This window comes from Portunus trituberculatus, chromosome 47, assembly GCF_017591435.1.
Source record: "Portunus trituberculatus isolate SZX2019 chromosome 47, ASM1759143v1, whole genome shotgun sequence".
Classification (NCBI taxonomy): domain Eukaryota; kingdom Metazoa; phylum Arthropoda; class Malacostraca; order Decapoda; family Portunidae; genus Portunus; species Portunus trituberculatus.
Genome location: NC_059301.1, coordinates 3,537,640 through 3,560,707, shown reverse-complemented (window position 1 = coordinate 3,560,707; position 23,068 = coordinate 3,537,640). Strand labels below are relative to the sequence as shown.

General features: G+C 36.5%; 1 protein-coding gene across 6 annotated transcripts in view; it reads right to left on the bottom strand.

The window, feature by feature from the left end:
* Nucleotides 1–1,112: 1,112 nt before the first annotated feature.
* The window catches only part of LOC123520525 (stomatin-like protein 1), a 144,795-nt gene continuing 122,839 nt past the window's right edge, over nt 1,113–23,068 (bottom strand). For 4 of the 6 annotated variants that reach the window (XM_045282850.1, XM_045282848.1, XM_045282851.1 and 1 more), the window contains exon 9: nt 1,113–7,272. In XM_045282850.1, coding sequence (XP_045138785.1) covers nt 7,046–7,272 — 227 coding nt within the window. In that variant the 3' untranslated portion in view covers nt 1,113–7,045. The other 2 variants (XM_045282852.1, XM_045282853.1) reach the window with 2 other exon arrangements.

The window sequence follows — 23,068 nt, the reverse complement described above, 5'->3', positions numbered from 1 at the left end:
ACAGTCAGCGAGGAGCCTGATTGAGCAGTCAGTTGCATCTGTGATGCTGCTGCAATGAAAGAACATTACTTCTTCAGAAAAAGTAAGCATTCCATACATCGTACTTGTTTGTTATATTTTTATAATAACTCGTAAATGCCTTCCATCGCCCTCTGCTTCTGTCTGTCAGTCTTGTCTGTCTATCTCTACCTCTTTCTGCTTGACTGCCTGTCTGTCTCTACCTCTTTCTGCCTTACTGTCTCTGCCTCAATTAGGTTAGGTTAGGTTGGATTTATCATTACAACTAGGGTCTACTCCAGGTTAAGGCTGCATTTAGGATGTCAACCAAAAAATGTTGGGAAACACTGCTATAACTGAATGACCTGCTTTGTTAAGGTTTATGATCTGTACAATAGGGATGAAGTTTTGGTCATATAAACAAACCATTAATTACCATAAGATGTTATAGTGCAATAATGCATCAGGATACAGAATAGGTCATTGAAAGGTTACTGTTCTCCAACAAGCCACAAGCACACTGAGGGGGAAGATAAGAGTCGGTGATGCAAAAGTGACATATGGAAACATTGCAAGGGCTGATACTTTAGGCTAAAATGGTTCACTCTCAAGAGAACTTTTTTTTCACTATAAGTATCAGATCTCTCCTGGTTAGGGGGTCCAATTACTTATGACTAATATACATAACAGGTTGCCTCCTTTATGCTCAGGTTGGTTCCTGATTCCTTCCTTCCTACTCTAGTGCTGTGGAAGTTACAGTACTTAGAAACAATTATAAAGGATTTGCCCCTACAGTTAATTAACATAGATATTACCATTAATTTGTTTGTCATTTAGATGTGATCCTGAAACTGACCTGACAAAGACAATATTGTAGTAAGAACCATTGTGAGTAATGTCAAATAACCACTCTGAATGGTAAAAACCTAAATACATATATCACATACCTTTATGTTGATTTTCAGGTTAACTTAAATAATAATAATGTGTTTGCTTTGTATTATCCTAAGTCAGTCCTTAAATGCACAGGTGTAGGGGGACACTACACATGGAATATGTAATTTAATAAAATATTAGTGGTGGTGGTGGTGATTATGGAAAGATAATGCCAATGATGATGTGATGATTTGTTTACTTAAGCAATAAGTAACATTTGTGTGTTGTGTGGAGTATGGAAGCACAGATACAAATGAAGGTATAAGAAAAATGTTACATAGTTTACAGAAAAATAAATTACATAAGTCACTAAAATCTTAAATAACAACATTAGTGGAATGAGATCAGCTCATTGCAATTGCTACAACTGAATTGCAATCATGTGTTATGGAATAATAATCACCCAACAATAAACTTTTAATATTATGAGTAAAGCATAGGACAGCATAAACATTTGTTTATCCAACCATGCAATAAAACATGCATGGGCAAGTTTTACTCTAATCAGTGGTCAACTTTAAAAAAATGTGAATGAACCTTAATATCTTTTATGTTGCACCTTCCATATTAAACTGTTAATTTTATAATGGTGCAAAAGTGATATTTTCAGGAGAAAAAAAAAAAAAACTTTATATGCATTACCATATATATATATATATATACATTGTACTTGTTCACAACTCTAATTTGCTTCTTGTATGATAACATATCAGTACCAGTTCATTATTCAAATCTTGAGAAATTTAAATATCAAAAAAATTATATTGCTATTGTTAATGAGTTTCAGATTGTGTATGTCTTGTTTACAGTGGATATGCCACCAAAACATACGTAAACTATCCTTCCCAATAAACCTCCAGCTAGAGGCATCAAATTGTGTCAAATACAGATTCTGGGCAAAAGACACCCATAGAATTATACTTTGGGAACTTGCCTAAAATGAGTGTTTTGAGGTGAAAATGCCCTATTTTAATTTCTTCACTTAAGAAGTGACAAAGTTAGAGAGGCAATTAATGCAGAAATAATAGAGCTGGTTTTGTGTTAGGTGTTATCAACAACTTACTGGCAGTGTCACACAATACCCATGATATTCTAGAGTTCGTAAAATCCAAAGATTGTTTGTAAGGAATAAAAGTCATTACATTTGATACTTTGTATATCAGTGTTCATTAAATTGAGGTTGTCTCAAGGCCTGCTGTGGTGCAATGGATTTTGGGGGGACTGAGGAGTCCTTACATGCACAGATTCGAGAATAGGAAGGGCATCCACTCGTGTTAAAGGTTCCTAAATGCCAAAAACAAGTCCTTCATATGAAGGCATTGCCCTAGCCTTAATAAACTAGGGAGAAAAAAAATATTGAGGTTGGTATTGTGGAAAGATGTGCTTATTGTTGGGAATCTCCACTCTTCACTTTCTTTCAATTGAAAGATTTTGACAATTTCTGAATATGACATCCTTTATAAAAACAGTAAGTGTACCCTACTGATTTACTGTTACATTTATGATGTATTGCTTTATTCTTATAGTACACTGTATTCATACAGTGCCATAAATGTATTGCATTGTAATGTATGTGTGTGTGTGTGAATTTAGCTGCTATATTTTTGCCTGCATTTTTTTTGGAAAAAAAAAACATTGAAATGAGGGTACATAATTTTGCACTGAAGCTCAGGAACAATTCAAGTGATGGCTTTACATCAAAATGTATAGATGTTGTTTTTAAGCTCAGAAATCATGATGTGCATTGTAATATTACTTCTTGGAATGGCAAAAAGAAAAAACAAGTATTTTGAGTTTATTGTCAGTTCCAAGCAAGGAGATGAACAAATGAGAAAAACTTAAAGGCCTAGTTGTAAAATATTTGGAAGTTTGTGCCAAACAGATTTGCAAACTGGGAGGTGAGCTTTAGATGTGAGGATGAAATAAAGGATTGTATATGTAATTCTTGAGAAATCATGGAGGAACTTAATGCATATGATGTATCATACTGCTTTTAGCAGCTCAATCCCTAGGAATTAAAAACAGAGGGCATCTTCCAGTTACACTAGAACTGTTCCTGAGTTTGCACATAGCTTGGGTCCCACAAATATCTTTGTTGGCAAATTAATTTCTTTGACTGCAATACATTCCAATGTACACTGTACATACATTCCAAAACTTTTAGTCCACCCTTATGAGACAAAAGTTCAGAGCATTTATAAACTAAAGCTGACATCAGCTATTACAGATTCTGTAATGCTCAATGCGAATCATTTATTGGCTTTGCAGTGTGGTGATTTGTAATTCTACTAACTATAATATTAAGTAGTCTTGTATTGCATATGACAGACTATCTGTTATGTCTACTCTTATTTTTTACTTGAATGTTTTCAGTGCTTGGTATTATATTCAACAATAAGACATCATCGACATGGTTCACAAGACACATGTTTATATTGCTCCTTTGCTAACTGGTGTGAACCTCTGTCTTTAAAGTCTCTCAGTTCTTAACTTCTGCCTCATCAAAGATGGGCTAAGAATAGTGGATTGCATGCATACATACCTTTTTTTTGTCCATACATATACATTTCACTATCTGACAATTAATTCCAAATGTGATCTCTACAACTAGCTAGTCCCAACATGGTCAAATGAACAAACGTCTACTGTATTGTTATCAATTGCTCATTACTTAAATTGAAAGACAGTGCTCACAAAAATAGATAAGGAATATAGAAGAAAATATCACAGTAAAAATAATAAGATGTATATAACAAAATCCATAAGTAATAATCTTTTGAAAAGAATTAAATTCTTAAATGTTCAGTTATTCACCTACAAGTGAACAATCCTGAAATGTTATTGCATGTTCACTGTGTCATGAAATTTATTTCTCATTTAATGAGGAATCCTCAGTGCTGAACAAAGATAAATTTGGCAGCCTAGTGAGTGTTGAGGCAAATCTTATGTATCCATATCCTTGAAAAGTAATCATGCAAGGCAAGGCAGCCCTAGCCAGCCAGCACATCATGAGCTGCACACAGGCATCCACCACTGCTGCTTCTATCTTGTCCCTCTCGTGTACAAGCTTACTAGAATCAATATAGAATTTATGGACTTGTCTAAATTGTATGAATTTATTTATATTTAATATGGGCTATACCAATTAAAACCACACTTATTTCCCAAAAATTACTTGTAAGGTGTTGATATACCACAGTTGATGGTACAGAAGAAAAACTAGTTTAAAATGTCTGAAAAGCTATCCCTGGAAGCTTCTCTTTTTTTTTTTCTTTTGAAAATTTGAACTAAACACAATAAGGTTTGTCCTTCGAGTGACAGCAAGACAAGTGAAAAAACATTTTACTCTATGTTTAAAGGCATTTAAGACAGGATGGAAGAGATGAAAGAAAACACAGGCTTAGGCACTTAAGATGATTTCCCAACCAGTTACACTGTAGATTCTTCAGGAGAACTGAGTTAGTGCTGTGTGGCAACTCATGGCATGCTGCCAAGCCAAACTGGTCTCTGATTGGCTAGTGTGTGCTGTGTCACCTGCCCTTGGCCTTGGGGACACAATGCTGCCAGTGCAGCTGCCCATACAACATTTGTTTCTATTGCTGGTGATATATAGGTCCTCCAGTACTTTCCTCTTCTTGCATAAGCCATGATGTAAGATTTTGGCATCCTTACAATCTGATAGGTGCTCTGCTTTGTTCATGTGGTTCACCAGGGCAGAGTGCTGGATGTGCAGTGGTCCTGGTGTTGAGCCCTCTGCTTATTTTGTCATAGTAGCTAGTAAACCACATTGTCACAAGCCAAAAGAGCAGCCCCGACAGCATGGTAAACCAAATATCATGCTGTGGTTGTGATCCCAGCTACTATAACGAAACAAGCAGAGGGCTGGATACCAGGACGAAATAGTATTGTGTCAATGTGAGGCACCATCACACATCCAGCACCCTGTGGACCATGTGATCAGAGTAGGGCATCTACCAGACTGGAAGGATGCTAAAGTTCTGCATTGTGGCCTATGCAGGAAGAAGAGGAAGACACTGAAGGCCCTATACATCGACAACAATAGCAACATCAATAAAAGAACAGAGGTCATATAGGTGGCTCCAGCAGTAGCATTGTGCATTCCCAAGGTTAGGGCCAGGTGTGTGATCCAGTCAAGCAGTGACTGTAGTGTTTGGCTTGGCAGTGCACCATGAGTCATCACTGATCTGATATAATGGGAATCTGACCAAAGTTAACTCAGTTTCCCTGATGAAGTTACTGAAAACTGGTTGGGACATGAACTCAATTCCCTAAACTTGTTTTTCTGATGATGCATACAACAATCAGTGTTGAAAAATGACATACACAATACTATCTTGCTGTTGATTTTACAAGACCAAGAAATTAACTTATTTACCAGTTTTGTCATTTGCCTACATCTTGTTTATAGGTTACAACTGGTAGTGGTCATACTAAATATAAATATAAATAAATGTGTGATGCCTTACAACCCTATCACAAATATGTGAGAGGAAGCATCCTCGACAGAACCAAAAGCACTATTTTTGTTCATTGACCTAAGAATACAATGAACAAAACTTAATGTGGTTACATCTCGGCATTTCATTCATACATAGAATACAGTGTCTGTCATTGCATTAGTTGGGAGCTGACCACCAACTGATGCAATGGCACAAATCATCAGTTCAATCTTTCTAACACTGGCCAGCCTAAATTGAGGTGTGTATTGTACATCTGATGTGTGAGAGGAGGAGACAGAGGAGGGAGTGTGAGGGAAGAGAACCCACCAAATACCCTCTAGCCAAGCTAGTGAGGGGGATTGTAACTCCTTTGCTTCTCCTGCCCCTCTTCCTCTGCACCCTGTCGTCTTCATATTTTGTGGTCTAGTGGCAATATGGGCAAGAAAAGAAACTTGAGCAAAGAGGAATTTTCATTCATAGTAAGCCTGTACAAAGCAGAGAAACCTACAAAGGCTATAGCTAGAATTGGTGTGAGTGAAAAAATTGTGCAGCAATGGACCAGACAATTTTTTAGAGTGTTGAGGCAGCATCACAACAGCAACAAGATTGTCCTGGCAAGGCCCAGAAAACCTTTCACCACACTTTGAATGTTACAAGATGGCAAAGTGGATGCAAACCCATGTCTGACAGCATGTTTAGTGAAAACAAAACCCTTAGTTGCTGGATGAGCTGTCAGTGAGGGCAGTGCAGCGACAACTCCATGGTGCCTCTCTGCTATCACAAAATTGTTTATGGATGAAATTTCCTCTTTGCTCAAGTCCCCTCTCTTACCCATATTATCATTAGGCCACAAAATACGAAGGTACAGAGGGAGATAGGGTAGGGAGGATTTCCTCCTATGTACTCCTTCCTGTCTCTTCCTCTTACATGCCAGATGAATGTTATGCACCTCAGCTTAGGCTGAGCAGTGTTAGGAGGATTGAACTGATTTACACCATTATATTAGTCAGTGGCCTGCTCCTGACTGATACAATGGCAGTCTACTACAATTAATAGTAATAAAAAAAAACTTGATAAAAAACATACAATACTGAACACAGAACAAAGAGTAACAGCATTGCCCTTATGAGCTCATTTTGACAATAAATTTTTTATTTGGGCTTTAAAATATAAACTGAATTCTTTGGTAGGACTAGACTTAAAGGTCTGAATGGTGATCAGATATTTTCATAAAGTCATAAAGTGACACTTGCAAAAAAAAAGATGGTGGCATGTGTATACTGAAGTTTTCCACTGCCTGTTCACTTGCCATATGATATTTTGGCCAAATGAAAATTTGCTTTAAGTTGTAAATACATAAACATGGTTTCAGACAGTCCAGTGAATGCCCTAATAATGTTATGTATTTTTTTAATGCCTCACTCCCAGAAACTTGGAGTTTCCTATAAGCTGGATAATAATGATAATAATAATAATAATAATAATAATAATAATAATAATAATAAAATCCTACTTATGCTCAGCCAAGCATTACAAATCTCTGGTACCAGTCCATTCACTCCTCTTTCATATTTTTATCTCCAAACATTTCCTACTCTATCTTCTCACCTTAGAGGTGGTCCCTTTCTTACTTTCTCTCCAAAATCCTTGCTTTAGACAATAAAAATATCATCTACATCCTTCTCTTTGTTGCCCTGACGTAGTGACTCAAGACCCATGAGCATCTGGACATTCCCCTGCACAGTGAGGTGTCCTGAGAGGTATGCTTGTAGGGGTGCCAATGAACCTTCCAGGATTGCCATCAGGTCACTCTTGGCAATGGTTACTGCTACATCTGGAGTGACCTTTGGCAAGTCTCCCTCCACCACTTGTCTCACTCCTGGAAAACATATAATTGGTCTCAGTTTGAATTTTGTTTCATTGCATGGGTCAAGTTTCACATACACTGAACTGTCAGGAATAAACAGTTTGGACAACATTAATGTGACATTCACTGTTACTTTCATATATACATACATTCCACATGGGGCATTAAGATCCTTATATCTGAACTGTCCCCTTTGTATCAATGAGTAGAAATTTTCAACAGTGATAATTGTATTTTGTGTAAAGTTTTTCCATTAATCAATGCAAGTTATCTTACTTTGTCAGTTCTATACACAACTTAACCTTTCCATGTCCATTCCTTCTTGATGTTGATGACTAGTTTATTTAAACTTTCATAACTTGCATTTTTTCATCTTACATCTGCTATTTATTTTTCTTTGCTTCCAAGTACAAATTATGGGACTTTATTTCCAAGCAATAACACTAGCAAATTATGTTTCAAGGAATATGAATTGTATTCCTCTCTTCACTGAAATGCTCCCCAATTTACACTTAAGGTTTTTGGAAATTGAGTTCCTGATTCATGAAGCAGACTCATAAATTTCACATCTTGTCTTCAGTGAAATACATTATATTCTTTCTCTGTAAAGGAAAAAAAAATATGATACTTCTATTTCTTAAAACATACAAAATATCTTTGCATTTCAGTTTGAATTTCAATTCCAGGATGAACTGTTATTTAAGAGATAGATACTATATATCATATATCTGCTATCAAATCCAAATGGTTGTGTATAATGAAAAGGTGGGTATGTTGGGAGGAGGAAAAAAGAGTGATTTGTGGAAATTTAAAATGGACTAAATGTAACATTCATAAAGCTAAAGTTGCATTGACATCAGCCATTTGAGGTTATTCAGACTGACTATTTTCACTCAATGAAAGCATGAAGAACAATTACATTTACAATCACTGTCTTGTCAAATATCATGGATTACAAACACATTCTTAGTCTTACTGCTTAACTGTAGATTCAATGATGAAAAAGATGGAAGAGTATGTGTGCAAGACCTCAGCACTAAGAGACCCACTTTGGAACTTGATTTTTTTTCCTTAAAACTCTTAATAGCCTAAACAAATTACTAGTTATTACAATGACCATAGTAAACTTAAAGAGAAACTGGTTGCTACTAATAGGCATACTCATAAAAAAAATCTGACACAAATTACAAACATCTTATGTGCTACAGTAACATCACAATCTCCCGTGTGATCACATGAATCGCAAGTAGATGGACTTTCCTACTCAAACTCAAGACCCCTAAGATGCATGAAATTAGTGACAAAGTAAATTTGTTAAAAGTGATAAAAGAAAGGATCCCACTATATTTGTAAAATTGTTTCAGCTTCATTCCATAGTTTGGATGGCTTTTGTAAAATTACACCAAAAATTATATTAATTTGACAAGCAAGTTATGTAACAACCAGATTCTGAGACCTTACTAGATTTTACTGCTCTTCACTTTGATGTGAAAGTACCACAAGTGCAAGAATAGAAATGGAACAAATGGACAGTGTAAGAGCATTTGATGTAAGAGATGTTTACACAATACAAAGAATGGTTATGCATGAGAAATGGACAAAATATGTGAATAAACATATGGGAGATTTATTTCCATTTGGCAATATATATATATATATATATATATATATATATATATATATATATATATATATATATATATATATATATATATATACAAACATACATACTGTGGTGCCTCAGGATACAAGCATATCACCTTACAAGCAATTGGGGTTTGAACACAAAATACAAAAATTTGCCTTGGTATACGAGCATTCACTCGGGTTACAAGCAACGCTGTGGTTAACCCATGTTGTTTCTGCTGCTTCCTAATGAATCATGGTCTTACTGTCCATACACACACACACACACAAGATCAGTTTCTCATTATCCACTTGGTCCATTCCGTTGATCAATTTATAGACTTGTATCAGGTCTCCTCTCTTCCTTCTTTGTTCCAAGGTTGGTAGATCCATAGCCTTTAGTCTCTCCTCATATGTCATCCCTTCAAGTTCTGGGACCCCTCATAAAAAGAAACACATAAGAAAATTGGAGAGGCTACAAAAAATGGCTACAAGAATGGTCCCAGAACTTGAAGGGATGACATATGAGGAGAGACTAAAGGCTATGGATCTACCAACCTTGGAACAAAGAAGGGAGAGAGGAGACCTGATACAAGTCTATAAATTGATCAACGGAATGGACCAAGTGGATAATGAGAAACTGATCTTGAGAGAAGAATATGACATCCAAGCACAAGATCGCATAGTAAAAGCTGAGAAAGGGAAGATGTCCGAGAGATATTAAAAATATAGTTTCCGCAGAGATGTATTGAGACGTGGAACAGTTTAGATGAAGAAGTAGTGTCTGCAACGAGTGTGCACACTTTTAAAGTAAGATTGGATAAGTGTAGATATGGAGACGGGGCCACACGAGCATAAAGCCCAGGCCCTGTAAAACTACAACTAGGTACAACTAGGTAAATACACACACACACACACACACACACACACACACACACACACACACACACACACACACACACACACACACACACACACTGTATTTATTTGGATTTAAAAAAGGCATCTGACAAAGTGCCACATGCAAGATTACTATGGAAGTTAGAGGAGAAGGGTGGCTTAAAAGGAAGCACATTGAGATGGATAGAAAATTATTTGAGGGGAAGAGAAATAAGGACAGTAGTTAAAGATATGAAGTCCAAGTGGAGAGCAGTAGAAAGCAGAGTGCCACAGGGGTCAGTATTGGCACCAATACTTTTCCTCATTTATATTAACGACATGCCAGAAGGAGTGAACAGCTACATAAATCTGTTTACAGATGATACGAAACTGTGCAGAGTTATAAAGCAAAAAGAGGATTGTGAAATATTGCAAGAAGACCTAAATAAGATCTGGAAATGGAGTAAAAAGTGGGAAATGGAATTCAATGTGAACAAAAGCCATATCATGGAAGTGGGAAAGAGTGAAAGACAACCCGTGGGAATCTATAAGATGGGAGATGGAGTAGAACTGGAGAAAGTAAAAAAGGAAAAGCATTTAGGAGTGACGATGGAAGAAAACAATCAACCGGTAAGCCATATTGATGGAATTTTTAGAGAAACATATAATTTGCTAAGGAATATTGGAGTAGCATTTCACTACATGGACAAAGAAATGATGAAGAAATTGATAAGTACTATATAATAAGACCCAGATTGGAATATGCAGGAGTAGTGTGGACCCCTCATAAAAAGAAACACATAAGGAAGTTGGAGAGACTACCAAAAATGGCTACAAGAATGGTTCCAAAATTTGAAGGGATGACATATGAGGAGAGAGACTAAAGGCTCTGGATCTACCAACTCTGGAACAAAGAAGGGAGAGAGGAGATCTGATACAAATTTATAAATTGATCAACAGAATGGACCAAGTGGATAATGAGAAACTGATCCTAAGAGAAGAATATGACATTCGAAGCACAAGATCGCATAGTAAAAAGCTGAGAAAAGGAAGATGTCTGAGAGATGTTAAAAATATAGTTTCCAAAAGATGTATTGAGACGTGGAACAGTTTAAATGAAGAAGTAGTGTCTGCAACGAGTGTGCATACTTTTAAAGTAAGATTGGATAAGTGTAGATATGGAGACGAGGCCACACGAGCATAAAGCCCAGGCCCTGTAAAACTACAACTAGATAAATACAACTAGGTAAATACATATACACACACACACACACACACAAAATTTAGTTTCCCGCAAAGATGTGTTGAGACTTGGAACAGTTTGAGTGAGGAAATGGTGTCAGCAAAGAGTGTACATAGTTTTAAAGAAAAATTAGATAAGTGTAGATATGGAGATGGGGCCACACGAGCATAAAGCCCAGGCCCTGTAAAACTACAACTAAGTAAATACACACACGTCGAGAAAGGACGCACTGGCGTCGCTCAGACAATCAGCTGATCTTCACTACCTATTGTATAGTATTTACAGTGGCCTGGGCAAATAGTGTGGACTCATTTTTCATGAAATCAACTGTTGAAGAATCATGAATAAAGAAGAGATTCCATCAAAATGCAGGTATGAGACTAGAGAAAGAATGAAAGAAGGTAACGACTATGTTGATGAGGGAGAGAGCGTATTCGAAGGTTTCGATATGGCAAATACTTCACTACTTAAGAAAGTGTTGACTATTGAATGTAAACTAGATAAATTGAAAAAGGAGAGTATGGGAATGAAAGAGAATGAAAAACTGGAAAAGAGTTTATAAAACTGAGAGAAAGGATAAAAAAAAGTGGAAGAAAACGAAGCTAGGCTAAAAGCAGAAAATGAAGAACTGAAAAAGGAAGTAGCTAACTACAAGAAGCAGATGGAAGGACTCGGTAAAGCCGAGAAAGAAAAAGAAGTTGAAAGATCTCGTAAACAAAGAAGAGGAAAGAGTACAGAACATGATTATAAAAGAAGTACAAGCATGGAGAGTCCAAGATAAGAAAGATAAGAATGATTTTCAGGAGGTGATTCAAGAACAACTAAAAGAAAGAGATGAAAATATGACAAACAAAATGATAGGAGTCCTCAAGACAAAAGAAAATCTAGTTAGGGAAATTGCAGAAAAAAGTGTAATCGTATTTGGACTAAAAGAAAAAAATATAAAATATAGACCAAGAAGAGAAAAAGAAGAAATTAAATCAGTCAAAGATCTACTAAAAAATCTAAACAACGAAGATAGGCAGAACTTAGAAGAGGAAGTAGAAGAAATACACAAAATATCAAGAAGGAACAACAAGACTAATTAAGATACTACTAAAATCACAAGCAGCAACAGAAGAAATATTATATTGAACAACTAAACTAGAGAAACAGAAGGTTGCAAGGATATATATATATATATATATATATATATATATATATATATATATATATATATATATATATATATATATAAATAAATAAAAATAGAAATGAGGAAGAAAGGAAGAGATACAATGAAATGGCGGCAGCAGTAAGGGAAAAAATAATGAAAGGTCAGAAGTGGAAAAAAAGGCATTTTTTGGAGAATTCTAGGAGACAGGATAAGGAAATGGTATATAAAAGAGAAGGAAGAGGAAAAAGTAGAACAAGTTTAACTAAAAGTGATAAAGGCAAGAGACTAAAAATGATGTGCATACGAACATAGACGGGGTTTTATCAAGTAAATTAGAATTAAAAGATTTCATAAAGAAAATCTGGATATTGTATACCTGGCTGAAACAAAACTAAATGAGGCAATCAAAATAGACTTGGATAATAGGTATAATGTATGGAGAGAAAAGACAGAGTGGATAAAGAAGGAGGAGTAGTCATGATAATGTTAAGGAAGGAGATAGTGATAAACCAAGTGGAATGTGGGGAAGGAAAAGCAGAAATATTGTATGTTAAGATGCATATTAATAAAAAAGAGTTAACAATCATTGTAACATATGTGCCACCAAAAACAAATTCATGGACCAATCAAGAATATAAAGACATGATAGATGACACAATAAGAAGTCTAACAAGAATGGTTAAAGAAAGGAAAAAAGTTATATTAGTAGGAGATTTCAACTGTAAAGAAGTGGACTGGGAAAATTATGAAAGTGGTATGGGGGAAGAAGCCTGGGGAGAAAGATTCCTGAACCTAATGATAGATATGATGGACCAAAGAGTAAACAAAAACACAAGATTCAGAGGAAACGACGAACCAGCGAGATTGGACTTAGTTCTTACAAGGGGTATACAAATGAATGATGATATAAGATATAAGTGGCCATTGGGAAAGAGTGACCATGTAATATTAGAAATGGATATAGAAGAGGGAAAGGAAGATAGACGATTCATACAAAGGAGACCGATTAAATTACAGAAAGGCTGATATTGAGAATCTCAAGAACTACTTCAAATACGTCAACTGGGAGATGGAAAACTCAGAGACAGTGCAAGAGAAGTATAACATATTTTTGGAAATATACAAAACGAAAGGTATGCTAGGGCAAAGGAGAAAAGAGATGGAGCATGGAAAAGGTGGAGGAGAAATAGAAATTCAGTAAATAAATAAAACTTCAAGGCAGCGAGAAATGAATATGTTAAGGTGAGGAAGGATGAGGAAAGGAAGTATGAAAAGGACATTTAGAAAAATGTAAGGAGCAACCAAAATTGTTCTACAGATTCATAATTGGAAAAATTAGGCAAAAAGAAACAATAGAAAGGTTAATAAGAGAGAACGAGATGGTGAAAGACCCAAAAAGTATGGCAGAACTGTTAAAATGTAAATTTCAGGAGGTCTTTACTAAGGAATCCAAATTCGAAAGACCATCTATATGAAAGAGATTAAAGTAACCAAGCTTGAAATAAAAGAGCTGATGACGGAATTAGATGAAGAGAAGGCAATGGGACCGGATGAAGTCTCAGGCAGAATACTGAATGAATGTAGGGAAGAACTAGCAAGTCCTATATACATCATAAAATGCTCAATAGAAAGTGGCACAGTACCAGTAGAATGGAAAAGAGCACTTTGTTCTCACCATATTGTACATCCTCACCATATTATACATGTGTATTTACCTAATTGTAACATACGGGAAAAGAGCTATGCTCGTGTTGTCCCGTCTCCATATCTATTAATGTCCAGCTTTTTCTTAAAATCATGAATATTCCTTGCGTTGACCACTTCCACGTCTAAACTATTCCATGCTTCCACCCTTCTATGAGGGAAGCTATATTTTTTCACATCTCTCCTATAAGTGGCCATTTTTAGTTTTTTCCCATGCCCTCTCGACATTCTTTCATTCCACATACACAGATCTTCCCTATCCATTTTTCCATGCCAATCATCACTCTGTATATTGCTATCAGGTCTCCCCTTTCTCTTCTGTTTTCCAGGGTCGGAAGTTGCATTCTTTTCAGTCTGTCTTCATAAGTCAAATCTCTTAAGTCAGGCACCATTTTTGTTGCAGCCCTCTGTACTTTCTCTAGTTTCCTTATGTGTTTCTTTAAGTTCGAGCCCACTGTATTGTTGCATATTCAAGCCTCGGTCTTATCATTGCAGTAATTATTTTCTTCATCATTTCTTCATCTAAATATCTGAACGCCACTCTTATGTTCCTCAATAAGTTCAATACTTCTCCAATTATTTTGTTTATATGTCTCTCTGGCGATAGGTCATTGGTAATTGTCACCCCAAGGTCTTTTCTTCATGACTGGTTTTATGTCTTCATTTCCTATCTTGTACATACTCCTGATTCTTCTTTCACTCTTGCCAAACTCTATTTTCTTGCATTTTGTCGTGTTGAACTCCATTTGCCATGTACAGCTCCATTTCCATATTCTGTCCAAGTCTTCCTGGAGTAGTTCGCAATCTTTGTCACATCTCACTTTTCTTAACAATTTTGCATCGTCTGCAAATAGGCTCACATAACTGGACACCCCATCCACCATGTCATTTATGTAGACCGCGAACATTACTGGTGCCAACACTGATCCCTGTGGAACTCCACTCTCCACCAAGCCCCATTCTGATGGTCTGTCCTTAATTATTGTTCTCATTTCTCTTCCTACCAAAAGTCTTCCATCCATTTTAGTAAACTGCCATGCACTCCTCCTACCATTTCAAGTTTCCAGATCAGTCTCCGGTGTGGTACCTTATCAAAGGCCTTTTTTAAATCCAGATATATTCCATCAGCCCAACCATCTCTTTCCTGTATTACATCTATCACCCTCGAATAGTAACATATCAGGTTTGTCGTGCATGAACGCCCTTTTCTAAAACCAAATTGACACTCACAAAGTATGTCATTTTCTCCAAGAAGTCTGTCCATCTATTCTTCACCACCCTCTCACACATCTTAGCTACCACACTTGTAAGTGACACTGGTCTATAGTTCAATGGGTCTCTCTTGTTACCTGATTTATAGATTGGGACAATGTTAGCTCTTTTCCAGTCTTGGGGCACTACACCTTCCCTTAATGAGGCATCAATTACTTCACAAACTTTTTCTGCCAGTTGCTCCTGCATTCTCTTAAAATCCATCCTGATACCCCATCAGGTCCCACAGCTTTTCTCACTTCTAAACTCCCCATCATATTCTTGATCTCCTCCACAGTTACTTGAAACTCCTTCATAATCCCTTTCTGTTCCATTACCAGTGGTTTGTCAAAAGCAGTCTCCTTTGTGAATACCTTCCGAAAGCATCCATTCATAGCCTCTGCCATTTCCTGGGATCTTCACTGCATACTCCATTTACTTCTAAACTTTCAATACTTTCTCTATTTTTGATGTTGTTGTTCACATGTCTGTAAAAAGCCTTGGTTGGTCTTTACATTTATCAATTATATCCTTTTCTTGTTTCTTTCTTTCTTCTCTTCTAATCAACACATATTCATTTCTTGCTCTTTTGTAACTTTCCCACTGCTTAATCCGTCTTTTCCTTCTCCACCTCTTCCATGCATCCTCTTTTCTTGTTCTAGCCTTTTCACATCTATCGTTAAACCAGTCCTGCTTTCCAACTTCTCTATGTTGTCTTATTGGTACAAATTTTTCTCACCTTCTTTGTATATTTTTATAAATTCCTTCCACTTTTCATTTGCTCCTTAGCACTCTTGAATTTCATCCAATTTGTCTCTTGAAAGAATTTCTTTAGGTTTCCAAAATCTGTCTTGGCATAATTCCATCTTCCCACTTTATATTCTTCATTTCTTCTAGATTTCTCTTCATCTATCACCTTGAACTCCAAAACTGCATGATCACTCTTTGCTAAAGGGCACTCCACCCTCATCTCCTCAATGACCATTGGCTCTGTACTAAAGACCAAGTCCAGTCTTGACGATGCTCCCTCTCCTCCAAACCTAGTATCTTCTTTGACCCACTGAGTTAACACATTTTCCATTGCCAGTGTCAATAGTGTATTTCCCATGTTGTCTCTGATCCTTCCATTGACCAGTCCTCCCAACACACCTCTTTACAATTAAAATCTCCCATCATTATAGTTCGTTCACAGCCACCCAACATTTCTTCCAGACATGTTCCTGTATCACTTATCATTTCTTCATATTCCTGTACTGACCATGCATTTGTCTTAGGTGGTACGTACACCACTATGTAGTGCCTCTTTTTCCTTCATTAGTTTCTGCTCTGATCTTTAGCACTTCTGCCTTTCCCATACCTTCTTTCACTTGATCCACCTTTATATCTTTTTAACCAGCAACATCACTCCTCCTCCCATCTTACCTACTCTATTTCTTTTCCAAACATTATATTTCCCTTCTCCAACCATCATCAGGTCTTCTCCCTCTCTCAGTTTTGTTTCAGTAAGACCCACAATATCTGGGTTCTTGTCCCTCAAGTAATCGTTGAGTTCTAAAATCCCCGATATCACTCCATTTATGTTGGAATACATTACATTCCGCTCATACGTAAGTTTCTTTAGTCCTTTCTTACTGTATGTACTTTTGTGTGTGTGTGTGTGTGTGTGTGTGTGTGTGTGTGTGTGTGTGTGTGTGTGTGTGTTATATTTACCTAGTTGTAGTTTTACAAGGCCTGGGCTTTATGCTCGTGTGGCCCCGTCTCCATATCTACACTTATCCAATGTTTTTTTTAAAGCTATGCACACTCGTTGCTGACACCACTTCTTCACTCAAACTGTTCCAAGTCTCAACACATCTTTACAGGAAACTATATTTTTTTAATATCTCTTAGACATCTTCCCTTCCTCAGCATATTTTACTATGCAATCTTGTGCTTCGAATGTCATATTCTTTTCTCAGGATCAGATTCTCATTATCCACTTGGTCCATTCCGTTGATCAATTTATAAACTTTTATCAGATCCCCTCTCTCCCTTATCTGTTCCAGGGTTGGTAGATCCATAGCCTTTAGTCTCTCCTCATATGTCATCCCTTCAAATTCTGGAACCATTCTTGTAGCCATTTTTTGTAGTCTCTCCAGCTTCCTTATATGTTTCTTTTTATGGGGGGGTCCACACTATTTCTGCATATTCCAATCTGGGTCTTATTATAGTAATTATCAGTTTCTTCATCATTTCTTTGTCCATGTAGTGAAATGCTATTCCAATATTCCTTAGCAAATTATATGTCTCTGAAAATTCTATCAATATGGCTTACAGGTTGATTATTTTCTTCCATCGTCACTCCCAAATCCTTTTCCTTTTTTTACTTTCTCCAGTTCTACTCCATCTCCCATCTTATAGATTCCCACTGGTCATCTTTCACTCTTTCCCATTTCCAGGACATGGCTTTTGTCCACATTGAATTTCATCTCCCACTTTTTACTCCATTCCCAGATCTTATTTAGGTCTTCCTGCAGTATTTCACAATCCTCTTTTTGCTTTATAATTCTGCACAGTTTCGCATCATCCACAAACAGATTTATGTAGCTGTTCACTCCTTTTCATGTCTTTATATATATGAGAAAAGTATTCACCAATACTGACCCCTGCGGCACTCCGCTTTCTACTGCTCTCCACTTGGACTTCATATCTTTGACTATCGTCCTTATTTCTCGCCCCCCTCAAATAATTTTCCATCTTCTCAATGTGCTTCCTTTTAAGCCATTCTTCTCCTCTAACTTCCACAGTAACCTTGCGTGTGGCACTTTATCAAATGCCTTTTTTAAATCCAAATAAATACAATCAACCCATCCCTCTCTCTCTCTATCAACTATTCTAGAGTAGAAACTCAATAAATTTGTTACACACGACCGAACTTTTCTAACCAAATTGGCTATTTGATAATAATTTGCTGTCTTCAAGGAACTTGATCCATTGTTTCTTTATTACTCTTTGTGTGTGTGTGTGTGTATTTACCTAATTGTAGTTTTACAGGGCCTGGGCTTTATGCTTGTGTGGCCCCGTCTCCATGTCTACACTTATCCAATTTTTCTTTAAAACTATGTACACTCTTTGCTGACACCACTTCCTCACTCAAACTGTTCCAAGTCTCAACACATCTTTATGGAAACTAAATTTTTTTTAACATCTCTCAGACATCTTCCCTTCCTCAGTTTCTTACTATGCAATCTTGCGCTTCTAATGTCATATTCTTCTCTAAAGATTAGTTTCTCATTATCCACTTGATCCATTACGTTAATCAATTTATAAACTTGTATCAGATCCTCTCTCTCTTCTCTGTTCCAGGGTTGGTAGATCCATAGCTTTTAGTCTCTCCTCATATGTCATCCCTTTAAATTCTGGAACCATTCTTGTAGCCATTTTTGTAGTCTCCAATTTCTTATGTGTTTCTTTTTATGGGGGGTCCACACAACTCCTGCATATTCCAATCTAGGTCTTATTTTAGTACTTATCAATTTCTTCATCATTTCTTTGTCCATATAGTGAAATGCTAATCCAATATTTCTTAGCAAATTATACATCTCTCTGAAAATTCTATCAATATGGCTTACCGGTTGATTGTTTTCTTCCATTGTCACTCCCAAGTCCTTTTCCTTTTTTACTTTTTCTAGTTCTACTCCATCTCCCATCTTATAGATTCCCACTGGTCATCTTTCACTTTTTCCCATTTCCATGACATGGCTTTTGTCCACATTGAATTCCATCTCCCATTTTTTACTCCATTTCCAGATCTTGTTTAAGTCTTCCTGTAGTATTTCACAATCCTCTTTTGTTTAATGACTCTGCACAGTTTCGCATCATCCAAAACAGATTTATGTAGCTGTTCACTCCTCTGGCATGTCATTTATATATACGAGAAAAGTATTGGTGCCAATACTGACCCCTGTGGCACTGCTGTCTACTGTTCTCCACTTGGACTTCATATCTTTAACTATTGTCCTTATTTCTCTCCCCGTCAAGTAATTTTTCATCCATCTCAATGTGCTTCCTTTTAAGCCACCCTTCTCCTCTAACTTCCATTGTAATCTTTCATGTGGCACTTTATCAAATGCCTTTTTTAAATCTAAATAAATACAGTCAATCCATCCCTCTCTCTCTTGTACTTTATCAACTATTCTAGAGTAGAAACTCAATAAATTTGTTACAGATGACCGACCTTTTCTAAAACTAAATTGGCTATTTGATGATAATTTGTTGTCTTCAAGAAACTCAATCCATTGCTTCTTTATTACTTTTTCACACATCTTGCATACTGCACTAGTTAGTGATACCAGTCAGTAACTTTAAAGGTTCTTCCTTCCTTCCGCTCTTATATATGGGAATCACCTCAGCTCTTGTCCACTCCACAGGCACTGTTCCATTTTCTATTGAGCATTTTATGATGTTGTATATAGGACTTGCTAGTTCTTCCCTACATTCTTTCAGTATTCTGCCTGTGAGACTTCATCTGGTCCCATTGCCTTTTCTTCATCTAGTTCCATCAACTTTTTTATTTCAAGCTTGGTTACTTTAATCTCTTTCATATGGACAGTCTCTCTATTACCCTGTGGTCTTTCAAATTTGGATTCCTTAGTAAAGACCTCATGAAATTTACTATTTAACAGTTCTGCCATACTTTTTGGGTCTTCCACCATTCCGTTCTCTCCTTTTAAATTTCTATTGTGTGTGTATTTACCTAGTTGTATTGTACAGGGTTCGAGCGGGGCTCATAGTGTCTTGTATCCATATCTCCATTTATCTAATTTTTCTTTAAAGTTATGCACACTATGTGCTACAACAATTCCATTATCCAATGCATTCCATTTTTTCACCGTTCTGTGTAGAAAACTGTATTTTCCAACATCCTTCACACACTGCCTCATCCTGATCTTCTTTTCCTGTCCTCTTGTCCTTCCATCCTCTTCTGCCAACAGTACCAGGTCTTCTTTGTCTATCTTTTCAATATCATTTACTATCTTATACATTGTTATTAGGTCCCCACGTTCTCTTCTATCTTGTACAAATTTGGCAGTCCCATTTCCTTCAGTTGTTCTTCATATGTGAGGTCCTTTAATTTCGGCACCATCTTTGTAGCAATCTTCTGTATCTTTTCCAGTTTTCTTATATCTTTTTCAGAACTCGGAGACCATACCAATGCTGCATATTCCAACCTTGGACGTATCATGCTTGTGATGATTTTTTTCATCATATCTTTATTCATGTAATGAAATGCCACTCTTATATTAGTCAACATCCTATATGATAGTCCAAATATCTTATTTATGTGTTTATCAGGGCTCAGATCTTCTTGTATGATCACTCCAAGATCTTTTTCCTCTAGTCTTCGTTATTTGCTCTTCTCCCATCAGACAGTTCCATACTGGTCTTCTCTTACTCTTTCCTAGTTCCATTATGTGACATTTCTTGGCATTAAACTCCAATTTCCACTTCTTGCTCCATTCATAGATCTTATTTAAATCTTCCTGTAGCAGTATACAGTCCTCTCTGGTTTTGATAACTTTTAGCAACTTTGCATCATCAGCAAATAAATTCATATAGCTGTTTACCCCAATGTGAATGTCGTTTACAGAAATTTGAAACATAATGTGGGCTAACACTGACCCTTGTGGTACCCCGCTAGTTATTTTACTCCAAGATGAGTATGTATCTCTGATCACAGTTCTCATTTCTCTATCCTTCAAATAATCTCTTGTCCATTCGAGCAAGGTTCCATGCAGTCCTCCTATGTTCTCTGGTTTCCAAAGAAGTCTTCCATGAGGGACTTTTTTAATGTCCAGGTATACTGTGTCTACCCATCCATCTCTGCTTTCAAGTCCTGCAATAACCCTGAAGTAGAAGCTTAATAAGTTTGATACACATGACCGCCCTGTCCTGAACCCAAATTGTCTGTTTGATATGACTTGCTCCTCTTCTAGAAATTTAACCCATTTTCTTTGATAATTATTTCACATACCTAACTTCCCTATGACACTTGTAAGTGACACTGATCTGTAGTTAAGTGGTTCAGTTGCCTTTCCTCCTTTAAATATCAGTATTACGTTGGCTCTCTTCCACTTTAGTGGAACTTTCCCTTCATTTATTGAAGTTTTAATTATTTCCCAAATTGGCTCCAGTAATTGCTCTTTACATTCTTTTAACACCCAGCCTGATACACCATCTAGCCCCATTGCTTTCCTGACTTCCAACTTGTCCAGTAATCTTCCAATATCCTCTTTATGAACTGCAATTTCCTGTAATCCTAGGCAATTCAATGTCCTATTAGGTTCTATGAAGTCATGATCTTCAGTGAATACCATTTTGAAGCTCTCATTCATTATTTCACACATTTCTTTCTCTGTTTGGTATGTCTTTCCTTCTTTAATTATTTTTTCAATTGTTTCCTTATTCTTTGTTTTGCCGTTTATAAACTTGTAAAAAAGTTTTGGTTCATTCTTGCTTTTATCCACTATATCCTTCTCAAACTTTCTTTCTTCCTCTCTCCTTACTCTAATATATTCATTTCTAGTATCTTTGTACTGCCGACTATTATAGTAATTTCCCTACTTTAAAAGTTTCTTCCAAGCTTTATCCTTTGTCTTTTTTGCTTGTAAGCATCTAGCATTGTACCATGTATGTATTTTTTCTGAACTCTATAAACAGGAACAAACTTTTTTACTCCTTCATTGTATTTCTGTAAGAATATGTCATATTTCTCTTGTATAGTCTTCCTGCACCACATAATATTACTCCACTCAATATCAGCAAAATAACTCTTGGTTTTTCAAAATCTACTCTTGCATAATTTAATCTCTCTCCTTTATAGTCCTCTCAGTATCTATCTCATCTTCCTCCTGCATTTGCATCTCTAATGTAACATGATCACTTTTCCTCAATGGACTAAGGTATTGTATGATTGGAGGGGACTCCGTTTTTTTTTTTTTTGTGAAGACTAGGTCAAGTAACGGTGGTTCCTCTTCCCTCCTGTATCTTGTTGACTCTTCTACCAACTGGTCCATTGTATTAACCATAGTCATCTGTAACACTTTCTCACTTCACTGCCCAGCATTGTCCATTACTTCCATCTCTCCCCAGTTTATTTTTTTACAGTTACAGTCTCCAACTAAGAGTATTCTTCTATCTCTTCTTACCATGTTATCCAGATACTTTATTGTCTCTCTTTGCATATCTTTATGCTCTTCTGATCCCCATGTATTAGTCCTTGGTAGAACATATGTAACTATAATTTTTCTCTTCTTCAAATCTTCTGTTCTGATTGTTACTCCCAATGCTTCCACTTTGTCCTCTCCATATTGCACATCTTCTACACAAATGTTATCACGAGCCATTATTAGCACTCCTCCTCCCCCTTTATCCTTCCTGTCCTTCCTTCAGGTATTATATCCTTCCTCTTTAAAGTTGACATGTATCTCATTCTTCAGTTTTGTTTCAACAATACACATTACATCTGCCTTTTTCTCTTCAAATAATCACGAACTTCCAATATACTTCATAACAAACCATCTATGTTAGTATAAGTCACTCTTAATTTATTGCCTCCTCCACGACCTCCTCTTTCTTCCTTAAGTACCACTTCTTTAGTCACATATCCAGAACCCTCCAGTAAATGTGTGTGTGTGTGTGTGTGTGTGTGTGTGTATTCACCTAGTTGTAATTTTACAGGGCCTGGGTATCATACTGTGGGCCCGTCTCCATATCTACACACATCCAACTTTCCTTTAAAACTATGCACACCTCGCTGACACCACCTCCTCACTCAAACTATTCCACACCTCCACACATCTTTGTGGGAAACTATATTTCTTCACATCCTTCAAGCATATTCCTTGGCTATCTTTTACTATGCGATCTCGTAGTTCTATTTAAATTTTCCTCTCTCAACATCATTTGCT